The sequence below is a fragment of the Plasmodium relictum genome (assembly GCF_900005765.1).
Source record: "Plasmodium relictum strain SGS1 genome assembly, contig: PRELSG_00_v1_95, whole genome shotgun sequence".
Classification (NCBI taxonomy): domain Eukaryota; phylum Apicomplexa; class Aconoidasida; order Haemosporida; family Plasmodiidae; genus Plasmodium; species Plasmodium relictum.
In genome coordinates this window covers 3,239-26,994 of record NW_021628759.1, presented here as the reverse complement: position 1 = coordinate 26,994, position 23,756 = coordinate 3,239, and the positions used below count along the sequence as shown (strand labels likewise).

Here is a 23,756-nt window from a genome sequence, read left to right as displayed (position 1 = left end):
TGTTTAGGAAGTTACTATATTATATTCTATGAGTACGTAGACTTTTTTTTTTATTATAACTAATGTGAATACTGTTTTTTTTACTTTTCTTAAAAATAATACTATAGATAAAAATATAAAAAAATTGGAAGAAAGATTATAATACTTTTCATGTTTATTTTAAATTTTAACAATAAATATTACAAAATCTTAAAAATACAATTTGTATTAATAATTAAAGTAATATATATATATTTTGTAATAATATACGGTGAATTTCAAATGAATGTAGAATTATAAAGGAAAATAAAAAAAAAATTTATAATGGTATTATACATTTTATAAAAAATTGGATATTTCCTATGCTATTATAACTTTTAATTTTACTGATTATATTTAAAGAATTATTGTATGTTTATAAATAATAATTAATAAATTTGAAACGATTTTATTATTTTTTTTTTTTTTTTTGGTATTAATTTTTAAATGAAATATAATTAAATTTTACATATATTGATGCGATATAATTTTTTTTTATTTATGATAATTATTTCTATTTATGCATACAAGTTCATTTTTTAAAAAATTATATTTCAAGAAATAATTCTTATTTCTTTATGATATTTAGGTTATTGTTAATTTTTTTTTCTAAGAAATTTATTATTTTTTTTATTCAATATTTTATTATATTATTTTTTTTTTTTTTTTATATATATTATTTGATAGAATAATCATTTTATATAATTACTGTTTATTCTACACTATTTTTTTTTAATATTTTTATGATATTTATATTCTATGACATTGTGTTAATTTTTTCATGATTTATGATTTTTCTTTTAAAAAAAAATATTAAGTATTTTATCATAACTTCAATAGAAAAAGCTTTTTATTTTTTTCAATTTCCTTTTAAATTTTATTTATATTATTATATTGCATACAATTTTTTTTTTATACTGATAATTTCTGTATATATTTTTGAAAATTTTTTATTCATACATTTATTCATGGTATTATTTTAATATAGCTATTTATGTTTATTATAAATTTTCTTCATATATATTTTTAACATAGTTCTTATAATTTATAATTTTTAACTTAATTTGTTTTTTATATTTTATTATTTAAAATTTTTATTTTTTTTCAATTTTTTATACATTTTGCAAATTTTTTTATATTTATAATTTTAATTAGCACTGTATTTCATCATATAATTTTTTTTAAAAAAAATAGTTTTTTTTCTCATTTATGTATTTAATTTTTTTTTTTTTTTTTATTTAATAATAGTTTTAAGTCTATTATAAATTAAGAGGGTGTTTATTTTTTTTTTTTTAACCGATGGAAGAAATAGAGTTACATATTATAAAAAATGAGATAATTAAAATAGGTGATAAATTAATAGATAGTGATGATATTTTTCAGTTATGTAAAAGAATATTAAAAAGTAAAATAAGCCAATGTATTGATACAATTTTGGAATGCATTTTTTATATGCCAGTAAAAATTGGAATTTATGCAACAATTTTGGGAATAATAACGAAAAATGATAAAAAAATGAAATTGCAGATTTTATTAAAATTAAATCATAATATTGAAGTTTTCATAAAAAAGAATTTATTACATTGTTTGCTGTGGTTTAGATGTATAATAGGCTTAAGTTGCTGTTATTTTTTTGATTTTAGTTACTGTTTAAATTTATTTAAAAACATATATGAATTGTGCAATGAATTATATAAAGAAAAAAAATTTATAAGAGGAGATAATATTTTATATATATTTTTAAGTAATTTTTTTTATATATCCAAACAAATATATGACAAAAATAAAGATGAATTAGACAATATATTGAATAAATGTTTTGATTTAATGGAAAAAAGGCAAAATTGTATAGATAACATAGATATAGATAATAATGATATAGTTACAATTGAATACATATACATTTACATTAATAGTACTATTCATAGTGATAATTTTTATGATAGATTATTTTATTTAAAGGATGCCTTAAAAAATTATATACAGAATAATTTAAAAAGTGTAGCAACTCATAGATTTTATCAAAAACAAATATTTCAAGAAATATTTTTAAATGGTGAAAATAGCCCAAAAAAATCTAATGAAGATAATTTATTGAGTGATAGCATGAGTAATATTAATAATCAAAGTTATAATAATGAAAAAGATAATAATAATACCGATGATGTTAACAGTAATATTAATTTTAATGATAACAATAGCAATGATGAATTATTATTATTTAATTCAAAAAATAAAGATATGAATTTACAAAAAATAATTGAAAAATGTATTAATATAGAATATCTTGTTAATTATGAGTGCGATCAATATATAAGTAGTCTACAAATCAATTTTAGAACAAAAAGTGATGATAATAAAAATATACATGATATATGGCTGATGCAGGAGCATATTCTGCATATTATTGAGTTATATAAAAACAGCGTTGAGTTTAGCTCAAAAATATTGGGTATATACGTTCAATTACAAAGTAAATTATATAATAATGTATTAATCGAATGCATTATAAATAAATTACTATCTTCCTTTAATGAAAAAGATTATTATTTTTATATATCATTAATTCATAGATTATTATTAATAAACAAAAATCTAGCAAGTATAATTATTAGATGTATTAAATTTATTTTAAAACAAATTGGGAAATTAGATAATGAATCTTTTTATCTATTCATGGAGTTATGTATTTATATGCTATCCTTCTTTGTATATGAAAATAAATTGATGAAGAATAAAGAAAATTTTTTCAAAAGAAAATATAATGATATGAATAAGATTCTAAAAGTTCAAGAAGAAGAAATGCAAAAATTAGATAACAATTTAACAAAAGAAAAAGAAGAATTGAGTGTACACAAAAAAGAAAGAAAAGAAGAAATAGATGATACAGAAATTAAAGAACAAGCAGATGAAGAACAGATAAATGAATATTCAAGAAATTGCAATAGTACAAAAAGAAATCAAGTTATACTAAAAAAAAATGAAAAAACTTTGAATGAATTGAGAAATAATGATTTCAAAATACCTTTTTGTATTGAAGCTGATGTGAAATATAGCCCTGATGAAGGTAATGATTATGATGAAAATGATAAAGAGGAATGTGATTATGATGAAAGTGATGATGATGAAAACGATAGTAATGAAAATGATTTTGATTATTCTATTTTTAAGGAAGAATTAGAAAAATTAGATATAGGAGAAAATTTAAAGAAATTTACAAATTTAATGTATAATGTGAAAAATAAATATCGTCGAAAATGGACTAGAAATTTATTTTTTAAATCTTGTTCCTTAGTTTATAAAAATGAAGTTGAAAATTTACTACCAAGAGTTGTTATAAGTTACTGTAATGGATTTAAATGTTCTAATGACAAAAAATATCAAGATTTTCATGAATTTTCTATTTTTAATGAAGTATTAAAATTTTGTTTTTATGAGATTAACAATATCGAAGATCAAAATTATGATTTGGAGAAAGAAGATAACACTGAAAACTCTCTAAGTAATTTTAAAAATCTAATTAATGTAATTATCCAATGTTTTATGAATTACTTAATTGAAAAACCTCACTTAAACAAAATTCCTCCCTTTTTTGAAAATATAAAAAAAAGTATTGATAAATTACATGGAATATCAAGGGATAATTTAGATGAAAATATTTTTGATAATAATATATTTGAAAAGGATTTTGATGTAGATTCTATCTGTTGGAGCAGATATGATATTTTAATCCTTTTTTTTAAGTCATTGATATTTTTTGATTCTTCAAATGTTTCTTCTTTAAAAAAAGTTTTTAATAATCATGCAGTCATATTTTTAAACTATAAAGACTCGGGTTGTTTTCAATCAGAAAATGATAAAAAACAGTTTGATATAGAAATAATAAATACTGTTTATTCATATTTTAACAATTCTGTTCTTTTAAATGTAATCGTTAATATATTAATTGAAAACCAAATAGTTGATGAATTATCTGTTATTCATTTTATTTTTAATAAATTAGATGATTCTAACTTAGGTAAAAATACCAACATATATTCACTGTGCCTTCATTTTGTCTATTTTTATTTTATTTTTTGTTGTATATATATATATATTTATTTACATATTTATTTATTTTATTTTTTTTGTAGATGAATATTATGTTTTACGCTTAATGTACGAGTGTATAGATAATTTAATAACAAAAAAAGAATTTAATGATATGGAAAAAAATAAATTGAAAAGAAAACAAAATAAAAATGAAAATGAAGTATTAATAAAACAGTTAGAAGATAAAAAAAATCAGTTAGTTCAAAAAATTTTTCATTTAACAAATGAAACAGTTATTATGCTTTGTCATAAAATGATGAAACTAAAAAATGAAAGTAATTCATACATGAGTAAAGAATTATTGAAAGAATCATTAGTGTTTCTAAGAACTTATCTTGAATATGTTGATGTCGATCAATTTTTACAATTATGTCATGAAAATAACTTTGAATCGGAATTATTAGAATTAGCAACTATTTTTAAGTATGCAAGCTTAAAAAAAAAGAAAAAAGAAAAATAATTATAAATTATAAATAAATTAATTGTTAAATAAATCTGGAAAAAAAAATAAAATGCCAATTTTTTTTTTTTTTTTTAAATACATTTTTTATTCTTTTATTAACAAAATATAATTAATTTGAAGAAATATAAATGTATTATATAAAAATTGTTATGAACATATCGATATATATAAAAAAGAAAAAAATTTTTTTGGCTTTATTTTTTCTTAAAGTTAATTTTAAATATTTTTCTGTTGATATTATGAATTCATTATTTTTTTTTTAGAAAAAAATAAATTATTTAAATGTTACTGAAAATATTTATAAATATTTAAAAAATATTGTAGTTGACGAATTTTTATATAGGTTCAAAGTTTAACTTCATAATAATAAATAAAAAAAAAGTTTTTTTATTATTCTAAGGGAAATTTATGGTGAGAAAATAATGAAATTTTAAATAGATGAAAAATTAAAAAAAAAATAAAAAAATATATAATAAAATTGAACATTTTATGTATAAAGTAAAAATTGGAAAAAATTTTAATTTTTTAATTCTAATGAAGTATTATTCTATTAGTTTAAATTAGACAAAAGTTTAAAATATTAAACAATTTTTAATTTTATTATAAAATTTTTTCTTTCTTAATTTAACTTTAAGATAATATAAACATAAAAATATTATTTTTTAAAGAACGTCTTTATTATTATTTAAATGATTCTATTCTTTGAATATTTTACAATTTATATTATTTTAAAGTAGCTACTGCAATATACACCTGATTTTCCACGCGTGTTCTTGCAATTTTTAAAAAGATATAAAAATACTTAAAAAAATAAAAGTTTAAAAATTATTTGATTTTTTTCTTTATAGCAAATTAATTATTTAATATTTCTAAGTGGGTTCTGAAATATTATGATATATAAAAATATCTTTTGTTCATTCCTTTTTATATATATTTTTGAGAACTTCATTTTTATTATATGCGGGTGTAATATTTTTATTTATACATTTCTAAATTCAAATTCTACTTTTTTAGGAGCATTTAATAGAATAGTAGTATGCTCATATTTAAAGGCCAAAGATAACTGAAGAATAAACGGAAAGATTTCTTTTGGGATTTTCTGATTCAAATAATAAACATAATTTTTATCAACTTTAAAGTTTTGATGATTATATGTGTTCTTAAAAATATTATTTAATGATATATCCTTAAAAATATCTATGGTATAATTAGCGTGTATATCAACATTTGATATAGAACTAATTTTTTCAATGCATAATTTATTTCTAATATTGTTTACAAATATATTTGTATATTTTTGTTTAAATAAAACTTCATATTTGCTTCTTTCTTTTTTATTGTGCTTTTTTTTCATAATTTTATAATTAATGCTATGAATATTTTTTTTTTTTTCTTTGTTATTTAAATTTTCTAATTCTTTTTCATTTTCTATTTCTTTATTTTCTATTTCTTTAACTTTCTTTTCCATATTTTCATTACTTTCACCAATATTATTTTCATTTTGATCAAATATTACTTTATAATTTTCTAAATCTTTTATTTCATACTCTGAATCTAATTGTTCAATAATTATATCATCATTTTCTATATATTCCTTATGTTGTACTTCATTATCACTTAATTTATCTTTTAAATTTTTCTTTTGTTCTAATTCATGTTCTTTATATATACTCTCGTCATATATATTAAAATTATATACATCCATTTGATCATTAATAAAATTATTATATATGTCGTAAACATTATTTTTATGAATAAAACTATGCTTTAAATTACTATTAATTAAATTAAAAAAATCATATAATTTTTTTTTATCATAACTTAATGAAAATATATCCATATGAGGTATATTTTTGTAATAAATGTTTTCATTAAGCATAACAGATAAAATTAATTCGTAAAATTTTATTTCTTTTTCATGAGAATAAATCCACTTTTTTTTTATTTTTTTTTTAATATTTTTTGTTTTTCCTATTACTGTACTATTACTTAATCTAACAAAGATGACGTTTACAGTTACTTCTTTTTTATTGTCTTTTTTATTTATTTCTTCAATAATTTGAGTAGTATTTGAATTATTATTCATATATGCTTCTTTTGATATATTTTCTATATTTTTGTACGAGTTAATGTCATTTATTAATAAATTTTTTTCTTCAAGATGGTAATTATAATAATCCTTATAATTTTTTATTTGAAAATAAAAATTTTTTAAAATATTTTTAAAGTCTCTTTCGCTGTTTAATTTCGTTTTGCTTAATTTTTCCTCTTCTATTAACTTTTTTGTTTGTTTTATCATTTCTTCTTCTTTTTTTATTTCTTCAATGTTCTCATATTTAGAATAACCATATAAAAAAAATTCTTCATCTAATTTTTTTTTTTCTTCTTCCATTATTTCTTGAAAAGTTTTATTTTTTTTCTCTGTGTTGTCATCGTGGGATGAATTAGTTTCATTATTTTTATTTTTTGTATCCTCGTTTGCTTTGCTTTTGTTTAATTGTTCATTTTCAGTTGAATTTGTTTGTATTTGATCATCATTAGTATTATTTAGTTTTTCATCTTTTTTAAATAAACTTTCTATATCCATTATTTCATTATTTTGTAAATCTTTAATATACATTTCTTTTATTTCTTCAATATCAGATTTACTTAATTCATCTACATTTTTTTGATCTTCTTTTATATTTTCGTCTTTATCTTTATTATGAAATATATTGTAAAAATTAACATTATTATAAGTATTGTTTAAAATGTTATGGAATGCATTATAAAGAGCCATACATTCATATTTCCAATTGCAGTAATATATAACAAAGTAATATTCTTTGGTTTTTTCACTTTTTATTTTTATATATTTAAAAAAATTATTTTTATCATTTTGTTCTAACTTGAACATATTAGCCCAATCTTCCCTTTGGATTTTTTCTTGAGAATTAAAAAACTTGAATTTATCACCAAACTTGTTTACAAAATTTTCAAATAATTTTTTATTTCTTTCGACAATATTATTACTTTTACTAAAAAATTCATCTGAATATATTTTATTTATATTTTGTGAAGATTCAGTTCCTAAAAATTCTTTATAAATTTTATTTTTGAATTGCTCATGTTTAAATAGATTAATTACAAAAAACACATACGCCACTATCTCTTCACTGTATTTAAAACTTTCATAGTAATATTTTTTTTCCACATTAATTGGAATATTGTTACTTATATATTTAAAATTAGAATTAATGAATAAATTATTTTCTGTATTAATTTTTTCTCTTCTTTCATTTTCTTTTTCTATTTTTTCTCTAATTTCTGCTTCATTCTCTTCAGTATGTTTACTATTTACGTAATTATATATACTTGATCTTGCTTTATGTCTTTTAATTAAATTTTTATTGGAAGGTATGAATAAATTTTTTTTATTGATTTCATATGATTGATCTATTTTAAAGCATATACAAATAAAATTAAATATAAAGCAATAAAAAAATTTTAATATTATTTTCATGTTTTAGTCATTTTTTCCTTTTATTATTTTAATTATATTTTTTTAAAATTTAAATATGTTTCATACTATATTTTATTTCATTTATTTTTTCTTTTTTGTTTTTATTCATTTGTTATGCTTTTTCAAATTGTCATAATTTCCACAATATTTTACATATGCTTTGAAGTAAAAATATTTAAAATTTATTCATAAAACATAAAAATATTAGTGCATATATTTAATTGTTCAAATAAAATTTTTACAAAAAAATTATTTTGTAATAGAAAAAAATTCTACGACAAAAAAATCCTTATGATTTGCTTTTTTCACTTAAAATTATATAAAACTATTATAAAAAAATTTTATGTTTTAAAATTTAGTGCATGAAAAAAACTAAAAATAAAATAAATTCTTAATTTTTACTAAAAAATTTTGCTTAAAATACATAATATCTTAATAATTTCAAAATAATATTAGCAGAAAAAAAAAAAAAAATATACATTTAAACTTTTTGTATTAATTTTATATCAATTTATTTTTCATAAAAGTAATATACTTATTAAAATACGAAGATATAAGCATAATTATGCAAATAGTTTTATGATTTAAAATACTTTTATGTTTTAAATATTTAAAAAAAAAAAATTTGACATTCTAATTTGCGTCTTTTACTTTTTTTTAAAGTAATATACTTTTTTTAATAGAAAAAGGAAAAAAAAATATAAATAAATGAATAATGAAATGTTAGCTTAATTCGTTATTTTCTGTAAAATAAAAAAAAAAATTAAAAAATAAATCAAATATATAAATGTTTTAGTAATTAAGCTATTAAAACGTTAAAATGTAATATAGAAATTAAAAAATAATTAGAAAGAAATAATGATCAAAATAAAAAAAAAAAAAAAAAAGAAAGTATGGAATAATTAAAAGTTCATTATATTATTTATACTAATAAAATTATTAAATATAAAATAATTAAAATTTCATAAACTAGACCTTTATTATTTGGGTTAAAATTTTTCATTACTTCTGTTGCTATTTCCCTATCTTTCTTTTTTATTTTTTGAAAATCTAAATACTTTAATGAAGGCAAATTAAAAATTAAATACTCACGATAGTTTTCTAATCTAATAAAAAAAAAAAATAAATAAAATAAAAATAAACAAATAAAATAATATTTATAAGAATAGGAATATATTTGTTTATATGTTTACTTGGAAACAGAATTTTCTAGTAAGCTAAGTCTAGTTAACTTTTTAGCTTTAAAAAGTGAGTTGAGATCTGATAATTTTTCTAACTGTAAAGAATTAAGTTTTTTTTTTTTTTTTTGTGGATATATAATTAAAAAAAAAAAATATAAAAAGTATTGCGAGCTTTATTTTTTCTTTCATAATGAATTTATGTTAATTTTTTAAAGTTAAAATATTTCTATATATTCACCTTATTATTAGTTAAGATTAACGAATTTAAATTAGGTATGTTTTCAAATATATCGCTGTCAATTCTTGCTATTTTATTGTTGCATAATATTAATGTTTTTAATCTTTGTAGGTAAGGTAAATTATTTAACTTTATAATTTCATTATCACTCAAATCAATGCATTCAAAATAATCTTTAGTAACCCCTAAATTTTCAATTACACTTATTTTATTTCCTTAAAAAAACAAAAAAAGTAAACAGTTAAAAATAAAATAATGTATCTTATTAAAGGATTTTTAAAAATGTTTATATAAAAATTTATATTCATTTATATGTTTATAATTAAATTTCCACATTGTTATATATATAATTAATAAATACATAAAAAAAAATAATACAATTATAATTTTATTTATAAAGGTATATAAATGTTTTTATGATTTATTCATTTAATGTATTTTGTTTTTAATTATATTATGTAATATTTTATTTAGAACTTAAGTTTGTTTTTACTAATACTATTATGTATTTATATTATTTTTAACCTCTTAAAGAGATAGTATTTTCGTTAACAGGATTTATAGATTGATCTGCTTCATTTATCATGTCAATTGTTATTCTCATTCTTTTTTTTTTTTTTTTTTCTATATAAAAATTATTTTTAGAAAAAGTATTTCAATCATATAAATATATAATTAATTTTTAAAAATTTCAAATATTTTTTTAAAGGTTTAAGTATTTTAAAAATAATTTAAAATTTTGAAATTATTTTAATTAAAAATAAGAAATTAAATATAAAAGTTATGTATTTTGCAGAAAGTCTAGATTGCATGACAATGAATTTTATTTCTTTTTGAAAAGAAAATAAAAATTTGTAACATTGTCGTACATAAAAATTTATATTTTCACTGTTAGAATAATATAATATTTTCATAATTCCAAAAATATTACAAAGGCACTTGAGATATATTTTTATTCATATAAAATTTATGATAAGATTATATCTTTAATTTTTCAAATACATATATTTTTTAACTTCATTTTTATATACTTTAAAATTTTTTTTTTTTTATTTTTTCACCAAAAAACAATTATTTTTTTAGATTGTTTAAAAATCATATGCTTTATTAATTTACAAGCGTTTAAGCATAAGTTTTTCCGAAAAAATATTTTTAATTTTATTACATATTTTTTTTTAATAAAAATTAAATTAAATTATTTTCCTGTTATATTTTGTTTATACGATTAATTTAAATGTTTTTTAGTTTTTGAAGATTTTTTTTTAAAAAATATATCTTTTAAATAATTTTAATTAAATCTTGATAATTTAGTAACGGAAAAAAAAAAAAATTATTGTTAGAAGTATATGAACGAATTAAAAAAATTTTTTATATAATAGCATGAAGGCTACTATTTCTAAACATATAGCTATTTAATTTATATGTTCACATATGTTTCATCATATTTTTATATTGTAAAAAAATGCTTTATTATAGCTTTTTCTTTATTTTTACACAAAATTTATATTTTTTTATATTACCTTGAACTTTGTAACAACTATGACAAATTATAGTGTCATCAAAAAAAAAAAAAAGAAAATAATACATTTAAAAATAAAAAAAAAAAAAAAATTGTTTTAATAAACATAAATTATCCTTTTTAATTTAATTTAATAGAAATATATTAAAATGAAAGCACTTTAATTATAATATTTTGACAGATGCTATATTTTTTTATTTATTTCAATATTTTATAAAGATCATCATATATAAAAGAATATACAGAATATAATGAAATGTACATCTTTATTTTTTACATTTTTATTTTGCTTATAATATTATTATATTGTATGGCTTTTTATGTAATGCTATTTTTTTATTTAAAAATTCATTACTTTTTATATTACTATCTATTATTTCATATTGGATAAATGTAACTTGTACAGAAACTGACGTATTACTTTAAAATTAGAGAAAAATGAAAACGTTTTTTTTATTAAATTTAGTGAAAAAAAAAAGAAAAAAAAATATTATAGTTCTTTCAACTAGTTATAATTATATATCTTTAAGTAGAAAAAATCAATATTTTTATATTTATTTTAAAGGATATAATGAAGAAAGGATAAATAAAATAGCAAGAGAAAACAAAAAATTTTCCTTTATATTTTATTTATGATCATTTTCAATATAAAGAGAGGATTTATTTATAGTAAAAGACAAAAAGATACTTATTTAAAGATAATTAAAAAGTAAAATTCTCCTTGTTCTTTTAAACATAATTTTTTCTTTCAGTTCAAATATATTTTTATATAAATAATATATAAATTTTTTATTTTCAGTGTTAATAATTTTTTTAATGAGGCATATTTAGTTAACGTATAATTTGAATCTGTGGCAAATTTATATATGAATATATATATAATAGTCTAGATATTAATGAAACAGAATTTTAAAAAATTCATTAAATAAAATTGAAAATTTAATTTTTTAATTAAAAGTGAATGATATAATAATTTAATAAAAAAAAAAATTTTCCATTTTCATTAAGTAGTTTAATGAAGAGAAAATTTTAAATTGAATTTTAGTATTAAGTATAATTGCAAATTCTATATTTTTAAGTATTATATAATTAAAATTATAATTGTTTTCTCTGTTTGCATTATTAAATAATGTGTAATATTAGTAATTTTTTATATATTCAAAGAAATAAACAAAAAAATTTACACTTATAATATGGAATAAAATGATACCTTTAATTTTGATATAAGTATGCTTACATATACATAGTTTTTCCTTATTTTATATTTCTTTAAAATAAAAGAATTAAAACGTATATATTTTCCTTTTTTTATTAAGCTAATTTTATCTATGAAAAAAATATGTAATAATTAGAAGAATATATAATGAAATAAAAAATGAACTTAAAAGTTTAATAAATACGTTTGAAAAAAGTCCATGATTAATATATAAAGTTATTTAAAATATTTGTTATTTTGAAGAAATAATTGTATAATATTAAGGTATTATATATTTTAATTTAATATTTACTAGCAATTAATTAAATGAATAATATTTTTTCTGAATTTTATTTGTGGTTTTTTTATTAATAATATGTAGAATACAAGCGTAGTTGAATAAATATTTGTTTTGATATATTCAAGGTTAAACATTTATTATTTAGAGATAAAATAAGCGGGAAAAAAGGATAAAATGATACAGTTATAATTTGGTTTATAATATGAATGAATTTTAATATTAATAATTACATTATTATTTTGTAAAAGAAAGATTGGCTTATAAAGGAATAAAGTGAAATTTTAATTATTACTTAATATTATGAAATTTATACAATAAGCTTTCAAGGGCCGGTAGTTCAGCTGGATAGAATGCCCGACTACGGATCGGGAGGTCGTGGGTTCGACTCCTGCCCGGCCTATTTTCTTTTATCTATTTAAACTCTATAGTATAATAGTTTTTTGTATATGTGTTTAAACTAAATATTATTAAGTCATATATATAAGTGATTGGGAAAAAATAATAAACTACTGAACTAGTAGAGGAAATGCTTAAATTATTAATACAAAATAGAAATTATTACAATGCATTTAATTTTTAATACATATTTTTCCAGTTATTTTAATTGAATTTTGGAATTTTTTCATATTTTAAAAAAAATTTTTTAGCTATTTTTATCAGAAAAAATACCATTTAAAAAAAAAAAATCAGTTAAATGATTTTGAAATAACATATTTTCTTATGATATAAAAATATACTGGAATATGGTTAATTTAACTCTTAATTATATCTCAAAAGAAATGGTTAAAAAATTTAATTTATTATACTGCCTTAAAGTATGTGAAATAAGTAAAAGTTTCTCAAAAATATTTTATTTATAACTAAATTTAAAAAAAGAAAAAGGATATTATATTTAAGAAAAAGGGAAAAAAAAAAATTTATAAAATTTGTATATTTCTATATATATAAATTTTTTATTGATATTTACATTTTTTGAAAGTTATATATTTTATTTGGTAAGTTCTTTAGTATATTAATATAATTTTTATATATATATATAATAAAATATAAAAGAATTATAAAGAAAATTAAATTTTTTTTTTTTATGATATACATTTTTATTTTTATAATATAAATATTTTAAGTTGCCTTCTATATATATATATATGTACTAATGAATTAAAATAAATACTCACTAATATAAGACGGGGAAAGTTAAATTGAGCCCAGAGGGATTCGAACCCCCAGCCTTCTGATCTGGAGTCAGACGCGCTACCGTTGCGCCATAGGCCCTTTTTATCTCCTTATGTATACAATCATTATTTAATTGTAATTGTAAATTAAATTTAAGTTTAAAATATGGTTTTATACTTGATAAAAAAAAGTGATTTTTACTCTTTAAATGACTTTTTTTTTATGTTATATTTTTCTATTATCCATATCCTTAAATTTAAAGATATATGAATTTTTTTAAAACATGGTAAATATAATCATTAATATTTCAAACAACTCGACCTTTAGAATAAATGAATAATATTTATATATAAAGAGCGGTAAAAAAAAAATAACTGTAATTTTTCTTAAGAAATTTTTATATTTTTCATCAATTTTTATTTTTATGTTTTTAAAAATATTTTATTATTATATACTTGAATTATTTTACGAGTTTATCATAAATATATAAAAATATACTTTATATATCAACATAAATATTTAAAATAATTAAAGAACAATATGTCAATAAAATATATGAATTTAATTATTGAAAGTTTTTTTATGAGTTTATATTATATAAAATACTAAAATTATATTGATAATTTTTTCTTTTACATTTAATATATTTCTTTAATGTTCTTTTATTATTCGTTCTATTAAAAATTATATCTGTTTCTTTTAAGAATAAAAAGAGGAAAATTTATATGTTTATAAATGCTTATGTTAAAAGGAATAGTTTACAAAAAAAAAAAATAAATAATTTTAATTATTGTTCACTATTACAAATTAGCACCAGTGGCGTAATTGGATAGCGCAATGCCTTCCTAAGGCAAAGGTTATGGGTTCGAGTCCCATCTGGTGTATAATTTTAATAAAATTTAAATATAATATATGTAGTACATTTTATGATATGGAATTTTAAGGGAAATATTATAATTTGTTCAAACAGGCTCTCTAATACGCGATAATAGAACTGAACGTTTTTAATATATGCTTTGAAAAAATGTATAAAACAAAATTTGTTATTCAATGATAGAAAGAAAAATGTGTAAATATTAAACAAAATTTATTTATATATATTTTGCATAGTATTCTAAATACATTTTTAATTTTTATTTTCTTTCTAGATTAAAAAATTTTTGAAAATCTAGGTTCATGAATTTTAAAAAGTTAATATAAATTATCAAATAATACAAAGAATGTATTTTGACATATATAAAATTGGTAGAGTTTTTTTCTTTTTTTGTGATTATTTCATAACATAAAAAAATATATATTTTTAAATTTTATTTCTTTAATATTTTATAAATTTTACAAATGTATATAATATAATTATTTTAAAGAAAATAGTAATTATATTTAAATAAAAATAAAATTATGAAAGAAAAAGTATAAAATATCAATAAAAGTAACATTATAAAGGGCGCGCACGGATTTGAACCATGGACCCGCTGATCTGCAGTCAGCTGCTCTACCGCTGAGCTACACGCCCATTTAATTATTATTTTTGTAAAAAGAAGATAACATTAAATAAAATAAAGAAAATTAATAATTTGCATTTCAGGCTAATGAATTTTTTTATATTTCTATTTTGGATGAAAGTTTTAGGAAGATCATATAATTTTTATAAACTTACAGTTGATATATAAATTTACTTAATATAATATTTATATAATAAAGGATGTTTTATATTATTAAGTTCTTTAAATTTAAAAATATTTCAAAAAAAATTTTAAATTTAATATACAAAAAAATAATTATAAAAAATGTATAAATATTTTTATAAAATGATAATATAAATATATATATATTTTATATATAAGTTATTAAACGAGAAGTTAATTTGAAACTCTAAAATGAAATATATTTTACCACATAAAATAGAATATTATACTTCATTAATATTATGGTATGTATAAAGTATATTTGCTTTATTAAATACTTTTAGTATAATTTCATTATAAATATATGTATAATATCATTTAACATAGATATTTTTGAGAAAGTTTATTTTTATTTTTTTTTTTTTAAAAAGAATTTTTTTGTTTGTTAAAATTGAAGGAAATATAAATTAATATTCATTGATTAAAAAATTACTGTTAAACTTTGGATTTTTAAAATTTAAATATTTATTCATATTATCCCTAAAAGCAGAGAAAAAATAATTAAAAAGGAAATAATTCAAAATATTTTTCTTTTAAATTTATATAAATTTAGTTTTATGTTTATGATATAATATATATCATATATTAAAAATAAAAAGAACCACAAAAATAGTAAAGTCTCAAATAACATTAATTTTTTAGTATGTTTTATAAATTTTATGTTTAATTAATATGTTCTTAATTTTTTTAGAGGATGAATTTACATCTAATTTATATTAAGTATAAAAGGATAATTAACAGATAAAATAATAAACACTTTTTGTTCTAAAAATTAAATATATTTTTAGAAACATTTTTTTTGATTAATTAATTTTTCATCTTTAATTTAAAAAAAAGTAGAAAATTTTATTAAAATATTTAAATATAACTTTTACATTTAATATTAAATTCTGAATATTATATTAGAATTGCTAAAAATTAACATTTTATTTGTCATTTTTATTTTTATTTTAAAATAATTTTTTTACCTAGCACTATTGGCACAAAAAAGTTATTTGTCCATTTTATTTTTACAAAGAAAAAGTAAAATCATTAAAAAAAAAAAATTTTTAAGTTAACTATTGAAGTAAATTTAAAAAATTTATATAATATAATATTGAATAATTAGGGTTTTTTTTCATTTAATTTTATTTCATTTAATTATAAAAATAATTAAAAAATTTTAATGAATTAAAATAAAAAATGTTATATGGAAAGTTTTAAGAAAAAATTTAAATATATCTCAATAAATTATATAAATATAAATAAAAAAATGTATATTATTAAAATAAGGAAATCTTATACGAAATAGAAATAAATTCTTGAAAAATTTTACTTTTATTTTGAAGATTATATGAAAATTAAAGCAATAAATATTTAAAAAAATTTTTTAATATTTAAAAGAAAACTTAAGTTATTCACGTAAAGAATGTTGAATAATATTAAAAAAAATTAATTTAGAAAAATATTTAAAATTTTCTTTTTTTAATTTTTCTATTTGATGCCTTAATCATTTAAATTATATATTATGATATTAATTTTTTAGTGAATTATCATAATTGTATATTTAAAGAGTTTAAAAGAATTTGTACAAGCATCTGTGGTCTAGTGGTAGAATACTTCGTTGCCATCGAAGTGACCCGGGTTCGATTCCCGGCAGATGCAAAGATACTAAAAAAATAGATTTTTTAGATATTATTATATCCTATAAAAATTAATCATTAAAATTATATTTTGTAAATTTATATTTTAATTTTAAAATATGTGCGAAAATTTTGATAAAGGATATTTTAATTTTTTATTATTGTAGAGATTTGATAAATGATTGTGGTTTTATTTTTTATTTTTTTTTCTCATTTTTGAAATAAGAAGTAATATATTTTAAAAATATAACATTTTTATTGCCAATAGAATTCTATATTTGATTTATCAATTATCTATTCAGAAACTTTAGAGGGTATTGTGCAAGCATATTAATAAAAAATGTTTCAACGATTCCTACTAAATTTGATTATTATAAAAATATATTCATAGTGAATAGGTAAATTTTATATAATTAAATTACTGATTTATTAATTGCCAATTTAATGACTTTGCCAGAGTATTGAACAAAGTTAATAAAGAGTATGTATAACTAAATATACGTTTATATATATATATATACTTATTTTTATTATATATATATTGGCATTTTATAATGTATAATATTTATATTATACATTAAATTATTCTGTATTGCTTAACAATTATATGTTTACTTTTATAAATGTGTTTTTATTAACAAAGAATTAGTATATTTTTTTAATTAAATACACATACGCAATTTATAACAAATAATAAAAGTTAAAACTCTGATTTATTCAATGTTATTTCAATATATACAAATCAAATACAACATAAACATTATACTTTTTCATATATTAAGCTTTTTATGTAAGTAAAAATTAATTCTCTTTCTTAATTCAAACAAACTTCAACTGACAAAAAAAAAAATAACTTTATTTTATTTTTTTTAATTACGAAGATGTCATTTTATTTTACGAAGAGTTAATAACAATTTTTTTATTAACCATCTTTATAAAATACCAACATATATATAATAAAAATAGGTATATATATATAAAAAAATATATATTTATTTATACACGCTCTTTATTAATTTGTTTGTTCGATGTTCTAGCAAAGTCTTTGAACAGGCAATTAATAAATCAAATGGATACTTGTATTATATTGGAATCTTTAACGTCAAATATTTATGTATATGATTTATCTAATTTACCAATGGATAATGAAATTGTTTATATATTACAATTTCAAATTAAATTAGCTAAAATATTATTTGAAGATGCAGATGAAAAATTTATTTTAACGAGAAAATTATACAGCGCTCAAAGAATGCCATATATAAGGGAAGCCATTAGCTTATTTATTACGGATTGTAATTTATATGTTCGTAGCTGTTTATGTTTTAATGAAAAGAATAGCATACGTAGACAGGATATTTGGAGATGTTTTAAAAGATATATTCCAGAAACATTTTTAAAAGAAAAAATAATGAATCAGGAAATAGATAAAGATTTTAAAGAAATAAAAAAGTATTTGTTAAATATAGAAAATAAAAAATTGAAGATAAGTGAAAATACGGATATATGTGTAGTAGCCACAAATAAAATTTATAAAGATAATGGTATCAATAAGGATAGAAAACAAAATTATAATAAATGTTATTTTTGTGGAGAAAGGGATCATTTAAAGAAAAATTTTATACATCATAAAAGAAGGTGCTAGCATTGTAATATTATAAGACACTTAGCAAAAATATGCAAAAATCAAGTATTGAGATATGGTGAAGATAAAATAAAAGGAATAATAACTAATAAAAGATATGTTGTGCATGTTAAAATGTTAAAGAATGAAATTAATCTACAAAAAATTCGTCAAATGCAAAAATATCTTAATAAGCAAATGGAATATATTACAAAACAAAAGGAAAGAACAAAAGAAAGGTATAAATAAAAACAAGCTAAGAAAATTGATAGAGATTCTACTAGAAAAAGAAATAGAGTTCATAGGATAAGTAAACAAGATGAGTTAGAAAAAAATTCTGAAGACAGTGGTTATTCAGAAAAATCAGGAGATATATCTTGTGTTAATAGAATTGAATTTTGTGAAGATAATCAATATTGAAAAATATAGAAGACGATTAATACAAGTTAATAGAAAAAAAGTAGATATTTTATTAGACTTAAGGGCATATGTAAGTACGATATCAACTTACGTCATAACAAAATTAAAAATAGAATCTGACTTAACAATTTCATCATTTGCAATTACAGAATTATTTGTCTGTAACGATGCAAGAAAATATAAAAAGGTTGTATTAAAAATGCTGTCTAATGGAAGAATAATTAGAATAAAGTTTGTGATAATTGAAAAAAATAAACCTTTTATTTTGCTTAGTGTCATGATAATAAAACGATTAAGATATTCTATTCATAATGAGGATGAAAAAAATGTGTATGTCATGAGAGTTAAAACCAAAAATATCGAAGAAAAAGTGGAAAAATCAAATCAAAAAGTCATACAAAATTTTATTGACAAATCTGATTCAAATGATCAGAAGGATAAAGGTAAAATGAAAGATTTCCTAAGAAAGAGTGTTAAAATTTTGGAGAATAAAAATATGAAACCCAACGATAAATATATAATTTCTATTAAGGTATGGGGGTAAGATTATCGTTATAACACTAGACCATTAAGTGGGGAAATGTTGATAATATTGTATCAGAAAGTAGATGAAATGTTACAACTTAATGTTATAAGTAAAGTTGTTAATAAAAAATGGACTTTACTTATTGTAATGGTACGAAAGAATGACAAACAATGGAGAACCACTATAGATTATCATTATCTAAATAAATTTATATTTGGTTAATAAAAAAGTGTTATTAATCTTTTGTAATATAAAATTGGCTTATGGTTGATAAAAAAAATTATTATTAATCTTTTGTAAAACAAAATAAGCTACCAGTCAGGAAAATATAAATCAAACATGCACTGACGCTAGTTAAAAAAAAAAAATTAAACTATTTTTTTTTTGTCGATTGACGTTTTCTTGAATTAAAAAGAGAATTAATTTTTATTTATATAAATATTTATTATATGAAAAAGTATAGTGTTTATATTGTATTCAATATGTATATTTTGAAATAACATTGAATAAGTCAGAGTTTTAATTTTTGCTATTTGTTATAAATTGTGTATGTGTTTTTAATTAAAAAAATATACTAATTCTTTGTAAATAAAAACACATTTATAAAAGTAAACATATATTTTTTAATCAATACAGAATAATTTAATGTATAATATAAATAATATACCTTTGGTTAATAAAAGATATTATTATCCTTTTATAGTACATTAAGTTAGTTTACTAGTCGTGTATGTACAAGTCAGCCATGCACTGACACTAGTTTTAAAAAAAAAAAAAAATATAAAGTTATTTTTTTTTTGGAGGATGTTAAAGTTTGTTCGAATTAAAATAGATAATTAATTTTTACTTACAGGAAAGACATAATTGATGAAAATATAATGTTTATGTAATACTCAATGTATATTTTTGAAATAACATTAAATAAATCAGAGTTTAAGTTTTGTCATTTGTTATAAATTTAGTGTGCGTGCTTTTAATTAAAAAAATATACTTATTCTTTGTAAATAAAAACTCATTTATAGCATTTAACATACCTATTAAAAGATGCAGTATAATTTAATTCAAATTAAATATTATGAATCATAAGAAACCATTATATATATAATAAAAACAAGTATGTATATATATATTTAAAAGCGTATATTTATTTATATATGTTCTTTATTAATTTGTTAGTTTAATATTCTAGCAAAATCATTAAATAGTCAGTTAATGAATCAGCATTATAAGAAAGCCATTATATACATAATAAAATAAGTGTATATATATATAAAAATGCTTATATATAGTTATACATGCTCTTTACTTATTTGTTTGTTCAATACTCTAGCAAAGTCTTTGAACAGGCAATTAATAAATCGATACTATATTAATCTGAATATTTAAAATAATGTAAAAAGTATTTAAAGAACATTAGAGAATATTTAAATTATGTATATTTTTTAACAACGTATAATAAACGATTAAAATTATTTGAATAATATATTTCTTTAAATATTAACAGAAATTGAACTTAAGTTATGAAAAATAAGAGAAATCAAAAAAATCAGAAAATATTAAAATTAATTATAAAATTATATTGACATGCATTTTTTTTGTATATATATATAAATAAATTGAAAAAAGAAAATTTGTACATTTTTCTTATGCTTCTTTTTTTCATCTTCAATTTCTGAATTTCTTGATTCTACTATTTATTCTTATCGTGTATATCTTCTTGTTTTTTTCTTATCCTATAATAAAAAAATTAAAAAAATATATAGAAACGAATTTTCCTATGTTAGTAAAGTTTTAATCTAAATGATAATTGAAAAAAAATTAAAGTACAATTTATATTTAAATGTGAACTTACTTTAAAGTAATGATAAATTATTTGTATTATCAGAAAAACTATAATAAAAGAAATAATAAAAGGAGCAGCAGAAACTGATGCTACACCTAAAGCAGCTTGAATTGCAGTAGTAGGTGAAGATGTTTGGGGAATTAGTGTAGGTGCTTGAGCAGATTGTGTATTGTTTCCTAAGGTCGTTGTTAGAGGAGTTGATATGCTTCCACTGATATTTGAATTATTACCATTTGCCATATTACTTACAGAAGAGTTTCCAGTCTGTGTAGTAGTGACTGAGAATTTTTCTGTTGAATTACTAGACGAGGTACCATTTATAGGAGAAGATGTCTCATTTTTTTGTGTAGTAGATGTAGTAATTATATCTGGTTTAGAAGATGGAGTCGGTGTAGTAGTTGTAGTTTGGGCAATAGATGGGGATTGTGCAATAGTTGCATTTTCTGAAGTAGGTGAAACTGATAAAGACGTTGTAGGTGATTCAGATGATGAATTAAATGGTGCAGATGTATTAGATGTCGTAGTTGTTTCATTATATGACGGGGTTAAAGTAGTAGGAGTCTGTGCTGAACTTGAGTTATGATATGAATTTGAAGAAGTTCCTGCTGATGTTGATGCACCTGAAGAAGTTTGAATAGTAGTGACTTCAGTTGTATTTCCAGATGCTGTAACATTTGTACCGTTTTGTGCCATAGATAAAAGTTATATGTTTATTATATAAAAAGATTTTTCTTAGAAATTATCACAATGTTTTTTTCAGATTAAGCTATGGTAATGTAATTATTTTTAAGTAGAATTAATATTTTTAATTTTTAAAACATAGAAAAAAATTTGCAAAATTATTAAAGATTTATAAAATTTTTATTAAGAATGAATTATAGTAGAATCATATGAAAAATAATTATTTTAAAGGCTTTTAAGTTTTATTAATACTTTTTTCAAAAATAAAAATCTAAATAATCTATAACTAAAACATTTCAATATATTTATAAAATTTTTACATAAATATTTTTTAAATATAAAGTAAGTTAATTAAATGAATTAGGATTGAAAAAAATACTCAAAAAATATTAAAATATATTAATGAATAATTTTATATTATGTAGAATTTATTTTTTTAATCTTACATAAATTAACTTGGTAATTTTTTTTTTATTTAAGTAAATGTAATGGCAAAAAAAATTTGTTAAAGTATCTAAAATGTTGAAATATAAACATATAATTATTTTTTCTCTACTATTTATCCTTTTAAATAGCCATAAAAATATTCATAGCATACATTAATATGTAAAAGGTATAAATTTATTTTAAATATCTTTATTTTTCTTCATATTACAACACAATAAATTTTAATAAAATTGATTAATTTTTTTATAAAAATTTTATTAACATTTAAAAGATTAGTAAGTTTTTAATTAAAATTACTAAAGATGCCACATTTTATTTTGGAAAAAAAATTTTATAAAAAAGGAAATGAAATTTTGATCAGAAAATTTGTTTCATAAACGTATTTTTTTTATGTTTTGACATTTTAAACTTTTAACTATTTAAGAAATGCATATTTTTATACTTTTTCCTATTTTTGTTGAAATGAGTCATTTTAACAAAGCTTGTTCTTATATTTTTTTAATATTCATCTCAATATCTTTATATTTTATTATTTTCATTTTTTTTTTTCATATTTTTTAAATTATTTGACTGCAATTATCAAATATGCAAGTAGATTTTAAAAACAAATGTTTTTTTCTTTATTGTTTAAATTTTTTTAATTTTTTACAAAAATTATCGAAAATGTTTCTTTCCATGAAAATGAGCTATTTAATTTTATGTATCAATTATACATGCATGCAATTGACTAATTAAATAAGTTCGTGTATTTTTTTTTAATATATTTCTCAATACATTATCTATAAAAATTTTGTTTTTAATGTTAGTTTTTTTTTTTAAATTTCTTTCATTATTATACTCAAGTAAAAATAATTGTTATATTTACATGTAATTTTTCAAATTGAAAAAAAAAATAAAAATATAATTTTATACTCTTATATGTGTTTAAACAAATTAAAATTATATTTTTAAAATTAGATGTAATGTACCAATTTCCACTAATACTATCATGAATAAAAATTATTATATTCATTGATGTCCAATAGTAAATGTAAAAATAAAAAAAAAAGTTTATTTCATTTTTCTGAATATTGCTTAATTACCATACAATTTTTTCTAAGATAATAATTTAAAAAAATATAGATGAAATTGTTGCTCATTTTTAAGTGTAAAATATACAAAATATAATTTATTTTAAATTAACATATATTTATCTCGTTTATTAAACTTAATATTCTTTATTTTTA

At 17.8% G+C, this 23,756-nt stretch overlaps 4 protein-coding genes and 5 non-coding genes across 9 annotated transcripts, besides 1 other annotated feature; 4 read left to right on the top strand and 5 right to left on the bottom strand.

The window, feature by feature from the left end:
* Nucleotides 1-1,317: 1,317 nt before the first annotated feature.
* PRELSG_0008800 (conserved Plasmodium protein, unknown function) lies at nt 1,318-4,570 on the top strand (the record flags this gene model as incomplete). Its single annotated transcript, XM_028676989.1, has 2 exons — nt 1,318-4,036; nt 4,152-4,570. The coding sequence occupies 2 exons, from the start codon at nt 1,318-1,320 to the stop codon at nt 4,568-4,570; spliced, it is 3,138 nt and encodes a 1,045-aa protein (XP_028531281.1).
* A 982-nt stretch (nt 4,571-5,552) lies between these two features.
* Nucleotides 5,553-8,075, bottom strand: PRELSG_0008700 (conserved Plasmodium protein, unknown function; the record flags this gene model as incomplete). Its single annotated transcript, XM_028676978.1, has 1 exon — nt 5,553-8,075. One exon carries the CDS (start codon nt 8,073-8,075, stop codon nt 5,553-5,555), a length of 2,523 nt encoding a protein of 840 aa, XP_028531280.1.
* Nucleotides 8,076-8,798: 723 nt separating this feature from the next.
* PRELSG_0008600 (U2 small nuclear ribonucleoprotein A', putative) lies at nt 8,799-10,098 on the bottom strand (the record flags this gene model as incomplete). Its single annotated transcript, XM_028676967.1, has 5 exons — nt 8,799-8,818; nt 9,051-9,181; nt 9,269-9,351; nt 9,495-9,709; nt 10,020-10,098. 5 exons carry the CDS (start codon nt 10,096-10,098, stop codon nt 8,799-8,801), a joined length of 528 nt encoding a protein of 175 aa, XP_028531279.1.
* A 2,737-nt stretch (nt 10,099-12,835) lies between these two features.
* Nucleotides 12,836-12,909, top strand: PRELSG_0008500. Its single transcript has one exon. It is a non-coding gene; the product is annotated as a tRNA-Arg (tRNA).
* An 800-nt stretch (nt 12,910-13,709) lies between these two features.
* PRELSG_0008400 lies at nt 13,710-13,781 on the bottom strand. Its single transcript has one exon. It is a non-coding gene; the product is annotated as a tRNA-Trp (tRNA).
* Nucleotides 13,782-14,492: 711 nt separating this feature from the next.
* Nucleotides 14,493-14,566, top strand: PRELSG_0008300. Its single transcript has one exon. It is a non-coding gene; the product is annotated as a tRNA-Arg (tRNA).
* Nucleotides 14,567-15,123: 557 nt separating this feature from the next.
* On the bottom strand, nt 15,124-15,195 carry PRELSG_0008200. The gene has a single exon. It is a non-coding gene; the product is annotated as a tRNA-Cys (tRNA).
* A 1,745-nt stretch (nt 15,196-16,940) lies between these two features.
* On the top strand, nt 16,941-17,011 carry PRELSG_0008100. The gene has a single exon. It is a non-coding gene; the product is annotated as a tRNA-Gly (tRNA).
* A 1,056-nt stretch (nt 17,012-18,067) lies between these two features.
* Nucleotides 18,068-19,771: a repeat region.
* A 1,568-nt stretch (nt 19,772-21,339) lies between these two features.
* On the bottom strand, nt 21,340-22,095 carry PRELSG_0008050 (hypothetical protein; the record flags this gene model as incomplete). Its single annotated transcript, XM_028676956.1, has 1 exon — nt 21,340-22,095. The coding sequence occupies one exon, from the start codon at nt 22,093-22,095 to the stop codon at nt 21,340-21,342; it is 756 nt and encodes a 251-aa protein (XP_028531278.1).
* Between the last annotated feature and the right edge of the window lie 1,661 nt (nt 22,096-23,756).